The sequence below is a fragment of the Salvelinus namaycush genome, chromosome 16, assembly GCF_016432855.1.
Source record: "Salvelinus namaycush isolate Seneca chromosome 16, SaNama_1.0, whole genome shotgun sequence".
Lineage (NCBI taxonomy): Eukaryota > Metazoa > Chordata > Actinopteri > Salmoniformes > Salmonidae > Salvelinus > Salvelinus namaycush.
The window spans coordinates 19,112,016-19,119,349 of record NC_052322.1 but is presented as its reverse complement, the minus strand read 5'-3'; the positions used below and the strand labels follow the sequence as shown (position 1 = coordinate 19,119,349).

The 7,334-nt window shown below is 42.9% G+C and overlaps 1 protein-coding gene across 1 annotated transcript; it reads left to right on the top strand.

The window, feature by feature from the left end:
- The first annotated feature begins 210 nt into the window (after window positions 1–210).
- Window positions 211–5,850, top strand: LOC120061234 (zinc transporter ZIP5-like). Its single transcript, XM_039010888.1, has 11 exons — window positions 211–327; window positions 1,944–2,144; window positions 2,472–2,734; window positions 2,900–3,089; window positions 3,316–3,493; window positions 3,698–3,867; window positions 4,026–4,154; window positions 4,481–4,556; window positions 4,667–4,903; window positions 5,093–5,283; window positions 5,535–5,850. The coding sequence occupies exons 1-11, from the start codon at window positions 211–213 to the stop codon at window positions 5,682–5,684; spliced, it is 1,902 nt and encodes a 633-aa protein (XP_038866816.1). The 3' UTR covers window positions 5,685–5,850.
- The last annotated feature ends 1,484 nt before the right edge of the window (window positions 5,851–7,334 follow it).

Here is a 7,334-nt window from a genome sequence, read left to right as displayed (position 1 = left end):
TGTGGTGCCAGAACACCAACCTCTCCCTCAATGTCAGCAAAACAAAGGAGTTTATTGTTGACTTCAGGAAGCAGACGATGGAACATTGCCCAATCAACGGGACTGCAGTAAAGAGAGTCAGCAGTTTTAAGTTCCTTGGCGTCCACATCACCGAGAACTTGACCAGCACCACCACTACTCTACTTCCTAAGGTGGCTGAATAAATTCCGTATGCCAACCAGGATCCTCTCCAAATACTACCGCTGCATCATCGAGAGCATCCTGAACGGTAGCATCACGGCCTGGTATGGGAATTACTCCGTCCATGACCGCAAGGCCCTCCAGTGGGTGATGAAAAAGGACCGTGCTCCCACCCATTCAGGACATCTACTCAAAACGGTGCCTGAGGACAGCATCATCAAGGACCCCTCAAACCCCAGCCACGAGCTGTTCACTCCCTTACCGTCGGGCAGACGGTATCGGAGCATGAGGACTGATACCAATAGGCTCAGAGACAGTTTCTATCTACAAGCCATCAGACTGCTGAACACTTGAACTGGACTGACCACCTGCTTAGATTCTCCACACATAAGCACACACACACATACGTTCATGCTACACACACATCACATCTGCTGCTACCAGACTCTTATTGTGATTGCTAAATACTGCAGAATTTAAACACTTGCCTCCCAATCCCCCCTTCCCCAAAACACGTGCAAATATTGGACTATATTATATTATACTTATGCTAAAATGTTTATTATATTTTACTGAGCCATTCACTTTATGTTTGTATCTTTTCTTATTTTGTATTGTTTTTGCATTGTCGAGAAGGAACCTACAAGTAAGCATTTAACTGTACGGTGTATACCATGTGTATCCCGTACATACGACTAATACAACTTGAAAGGAATACATTTTGGTCTATGAGATAATCTTCTCAAAATGTATATGATCTCCTAAACCTGTGATAACCTCAGACCTTATTTTTCTGCGTTTATCCCAAAACTATATTCTTTCCCCCCATAGGAATGGCTGAACAACCAAGAGTATAACTTGTTTCCGTTTTTAGGACTAAAAATGGAAATTAGTTTGTATTTTCTACCTCTGGATCATTGGTCTTAATTTGAAGGTTATGGTTAGGCATAAGGTTAGCAGTGTGGTTAAGGTCTGAGGTTAACATGCACAGGAGATCTTATACGTTTTGTTCTGAGATAATCAGTCAATTAACATGACATTTGTGAATTATGAAGCCTTTATGTTCTTGTTTTGATTACATAAATACTTCAAAATTGACAAAAAGTGACGGCTAATGAAGATTATCTCATAGAACAAAACGTATATGATCTCCTAAACCTGTGTTTAATACAGACCTTCGGCGTTGATAAAACATTAATTTACCCATATGCTTTGGCCAACGAGACATGGCAGTTAGCCTCCGTTAGTGGCTACAAAAAGACGCTATTCTCTTTATTGCCACTCTGTTCTAGCCAGGACATGGATATACTGAGGTTATGAACATTTCTCACGAGCCTTGGCTTGAGCAATTCATCCTGCTTCATTGGAGAAGGTAGGTCAATTGCTGTTATCAATGCTTTGCGGCCTTTCTTATCTGTTTCATGACTCGGCTGTAAATGACAGAGTCGTTATAATATTAACTAAAAAAAATAAGACTTCCCCCCAGGCGCTTCAATCCTCTAAGCAGCAGGACAAGAGAAGATGTATTTCGAGACTGGTGAAAGCAACAACGAACAACCCACGTGAGTTGCCTGTAAGCCCCCAAGAAATGTCAGGTTTTGTAGGTTCGCTGACCTGTAAAATGTTTGGCATTCAGCAACCGTAACAGTTTCAATTTTGCGGACTAAATGATGAACTAACTGGCAAAATTCATTAAGGAGTTATTGAGACATTTCACGGTACCTGATTTTAATGAACTTGCCTCTTCATATTCATTTTTGCAGTTAATTTATAGGATGTCACCTCTACTGACGCTCGCCGTAGGACTATTTGTCTGTCTGCCTCTGCTGGAGTTTGGGGCAGGGGCGCGACTTTCTCTCAGTGGCACAGTGAAAACACCATGGAATATGACAGACAGGATATCAAACGGTAGCCGACAAGAGGGGTCGACATCTGAACATTTAGATGAGGCTTTTGAAGAGCAGGTGAGACTATTGTGGAAGACAGGCTATATCAGTTTGTACTGTCTCCAGGCCTCTGAAATATCTGAATTTGGCCTCAATAGATCAGTGCTACAACAACTTAACAGCAATATTATGAAGATGACGTAATTTAGAGTTGATATGGTCACAAGTTAACCGTTGAGACACTGCTGTCAACAACACTAAATCTATTTTGTGCATTGTTAAAAATATAAAATAGCCTATTCTAATAGTTTAACAATGCCAGTATTTTACCACTGATGATTATTGCTCTTTCTGATCATTTCAGCTGTCCATTTACTCAAGTAAAATACCTGTCTTTTTTTCCAGGTCTTCTACTTGCAGCGTCTGTTCCATCAGTATGGAGACAATGGGACCCTGACCTATAAGGGCCTGCAGAAGTTACTGGGCAGCCTGGGACTAGGGCAGGTCAGTGTGTTGGAGATCAGCCACCGAGGGTCGAGGCACAACCATAACACTCTGACACAACCTCACCCTCCTCATACACAATCTCATGACCATGACGATCAGGAAACAGACACCCCCAGTCCTAGTAGGCCTGTTCAACCACCCCCCTCTGCAAACGCAGCCAGGTGAGATACAGATATTACAACTGATTTGATCCCATGATTGTTAGAGATATACAGCCACTTTTGAAGTACGGAAGTTTAGCATTTGTGCTCATCCGGTTATGAATAGTTAGTTACGCAATGACACCTGAATAAACTGTGCTGCCTCTTCTCAACCCCATCTGAAAGAACCCCACAGCCTGGGATATCAGGGTCTGCTGGATCTAGTTATAAAGAGGGCACCACATTATCCTCTGATAATGTGATTAAGGAAGAGGTCCTTCCGTGGTCATCCCCTATTGCACACTCTATTCCTGTCCAAGGAATGTTTAACTCCCTTGTGTCAAATCACCCCACTCAGAGGCATCTTCATGGGAACGTGAGTAGTCAATAAAAGACAATTGATCTGGTTAATGTTTTGTGCCAAATGCACAAAGTTCACAACTAAATTCTGCTTACTGTTCTTGGCAAAATGTTATCCTCCTCAGGTTTTTATTTGACATTGTTATTTAAAGGGAGTTAATGTGAAAATCTGCTATCAAATCAATTCCCTTACATAAACAGTTTCTGTGGACATTGAATACTTTTAACCCTTTCCTTTTCAGTGTCTGAATGTTACTCAGCTCTTGTGGAATTTCGGTCTGGGAAAGGCACCCCACATCACTCCTGCCCACTTCACCCTCCTGTGCCCAGCTCTGCTGTACCAGATTGAAAGTGGTGTTTGTCTACGCCACCCAGAGACTGATGGGGCGGAGTCAGAAAGGAGTGTGACTTTCCTCAAAGGTGCATTTATGAAACTAGATTCCAACTATGAGAGGGAATGATTTATCGATATAGGATGTTTTAAAAAGCAATGTAGCCTTTTACAACTTGGAGCACAGGAGCATAACTTAACAGTTAGGATACACTAAGACTTAACATAACCCTGGAAACTACAATACCTTATTGTTTAAGCAGAATGAATATAATATTTTTTTTCCCCCGAAGCTTTGGGATGGAGCTCCTTAGCTCTGGCTATGATCAGCCTGCCGTCTCTGCTGTCTTTGAGCCTGGTTCCCCTTCTGCCCCCTGCCCGCCTACGCTCCTTCCTCTGTCCAATGACAGCCTTGGCTGTGGGGACGCTGTGTGGAGATGCCCTGCTGCATCTCCTGCCTCACGTAAACACCCTACCAAACTGTCAAACACTACATACATACCAGTGCTACTGTCTCTGTTTAGTCATGGAGGGTTAAGTTGTAAAATCTAGTAGTAAATATAAGTCTAAAATTAAATACGTTTAATGAAAACCATGTCTTGTTTTATCTGTGTCCTGCAGGCTAAGACTGGGCCACTCTCAAGCCACTCTGAAGAACAGGACTCCATACTGAAGGGCCTTTGTGTGCTGGGAGGGTGCTACCTCCTCTTCATCTTCGAGAGCCTTCTAGGACTGAGGACCCATTATAAGGTTAGCTGGATTTAGAGAATAAAGGGAAGAGTTTGAAGTTGTGCCACTGTTTTATGATGCACTGTGCATAGTAGTCATTGGGAGATTCTCAATTGCATACTCCTTGCGTCCTCCTCGCCCCCTTCTCAAAATCCATTGGATGAGAAAGCCAGAGGTCCCGCCCCTCTGACCATCTCCTCCAATGGGTTTTGAGGCAGCGAGGACGCGAGGTGTATGCAATTGAGATTGTCCCTAAGTCATATTTTTGTTGTTGTTGGAAAATAGGGAATTGTTTAGTCTTGTATTCCTGATTCCACATGGAATGTTTAAATTGTTTTTGTCATCAGAAAGTTAAGAGGAAGCGGAAGCAGCAGAACACCACTCTAAATCCTGACCCAGAGAGGGAGCTTACTGCTCTGCAGAGTGAGTTGGAATGTAATACTTATGTAACTTTATGAGAGCATTTATGTCCGTATTGGCAGAGTTGAACCGTTGCATTGTAAAACATCTTTCTCATCTCTCCCGTTCTACAGGCCCCACCGTTCTTGAGCAGACACATTCCACTGAGCAGCATAGTCATGGTCATTCACACAGCCCGCCTGGCCAGGAGCAGGTTGGGATGGGAAGCTTGGTGTGGATGGTGGTTATGGGAGATGGGGTACACAACCTTACTGACGGACTGGCCATTGGTGCTGCATTCTCTCAGAGTCTGGCTGGAGGTCTCAGCACCACCATAGCTGTGTTCTGCCATGAGCTTCCTCACGAGCTAGGTAGGTATACACGAACATCTCACCTTTTTGTGAGGTGCATGTAAAAACAGAGATGGGTGCAACACATAAAAGCATTGCACATCGACATGCCCTTCAAAAGTTTAAGCCTGGTACTATAACGTTTCAGGTAGACCTCTGTAATGAGTATGAGACTATCAAATTGATGCATTGTGTTGTTTATCTTTGCAGGTGACCTGGCAGTGCTGATGGGAGCAGGGTGGCCTGTTCGTAGACTGGTTATTTTCAGTGCTGTATCAGCCCTACTGGGTTTTGTGGGCTTGCTAACTGGCTCTGTCCTGGGCCACCAGTCAGCCCACATCTCCCCCTGGATCCTCACCCTCACCGCTGGGGTCTTCCTCTATGTGGCCCTCGCTGACATGGTGAGTCACTACGGTGGAAGGAGTTCTACACCCTTCTCACATTATCGGGCCAACATGAACCGCACTGTGCTGGTTCGGATATTTCCTTTTCACATTGTCCTTTCCAGCATGGTTCCAGCAACTATAGTGGTTGCGTAACCAGGCCAGCACAGCTCGGCTTAGTGTGAAAAGGCATTTTACAGACAACTGTCTATTAATTTGGTCAGTTTAATAATGCTGCATTTGTCATATTTTCTTCTCTTGCTCAATAGTTGCCTGAGATGCTTCATGGTGATCCTGGCCCGATGGGACCCTGGACTCGCTTCCTACTACAGAACCTAGGCTTGTTGGCAGGGGGTGCAATCATGCTGTGTATCGCTCTGTTCGAGGACCATATCGCCTTCTACCTGGGTGACGTCTGATTCAATGAAGGATATGAGTGGATCAGATTCTAAACCACCGGATTGGTTACTCTTTCAACTGAAGTGCAATTGGCCAATACCAAATTACTTCTTATCAGAGTAGACTTTGGTCCAGGAGGTAATTTGCATTACTACTAAAGGCCTGAAAAACATGATTTAAGATGACATCAAGTACCAGCTTCGCTTTAGAGCACTCTGGATGCATTTACACTGGCAGCCCAATTCTGATCTTTTGCCCAATTTTAAAGTGGGGAAAAAAATCTGAATTGGGCTGTCCATGTAAACACATCCTCTAAGACACAAGATTTTATATTTAGCAGACACTCTTATCTAGAGTGACTTACAGTATTGAGTGGATACATTTCTTGTCCCAGGTGAGAATCGAACCCACAACCCTGGCGTTGCAAGCGCCATGCTCTACCAACTGAGCCACACAGGACTACACAGTTCGATGGTTAGTGTGAACAACACGTGGAAGTCAGCCTTGCAGGACCAGATGACCAAGAGAATGACCCTACACTGATTTATTTAGCTTGCTTAAATGTTATGAACCCTAGGATTTTTTTCTTCCTAAATGTACTGTGCAACTTGATTTCTACCGTTTCTATATGAACATTGATTAATTTCAATGTGAATCTTAATCCTATTTCAGAATGATTTTCAGTGGTTGAACCACACAGGCAGGAATCGAAGAATGTGAAGTTTCAATATCCAATTAAATATTTTTTAAATCTTGAATACTGTATAACCATGTCAGCAATTCAATAAAGGTGGCCCTTTTCTATTTGGCCATGAATCCAGAGCACTTCTCACTGGTTCCACATCTAGGACTCAAATCAGAAACACACATTGCATTGAATATTCAGCAATAGCACTTTATTTAAAACACACAACCAACCCTAAGCCACAATACTGAATGACAAGACCAACTGGCTGCAGCAAACATCGTATAAAATAGTTTAAATGTTTAATAAATCCTTTAAAATCATTTTAGCGTCAAAGACAGATGCAGATTCTTCCAAAATTGTGAATTAGCTTTTACATTTCTATAACAAATTACCATTTACATATTGTTCACACAATGGAATAACAAGGCAAAGTGCTTTCAGGATCGATTGCATTGTCAAATAAAGAAATGGCTTGAGGTTTTGGAGGGATAGTGGGGTGACTGGGAATGTGGGGGCAGGGCAAGGGTCTGTCTGGTCAGATACCGGACCTCTCACTGGTCCCCTATTCACATGGAATTAAAGCAGCTATACAGAGATTATGGTGGGGAGGCAAACACCTACCAACAGTTTGGTTTGGAGTGGATTAGTGTTTTTGAAGGCATACGGCTTGAGGGGAACAAAACTCACCCACGTACAGAATATAACAATGTGCATATAACCTGACTCCCCCATGACAACCTGTGAAAAATATATATTATGGTAGTACCAAACCAGCTGTACGTACGTACGTATGCAATAACTAATCCAACAAAACATTCACATTCCAGGAAGCTGTAAACTCTAACTGAGATGTAGAGCACATGAAAACATTTGTACATCGGTTCAAGACAAAGACAAACAGAAAATGCCAATGTACTCATGTAATTCATCCCAAAAAGGGGTTTTGCTATGCAAGGAGCACATCAGTCAAAATTAATGTCTA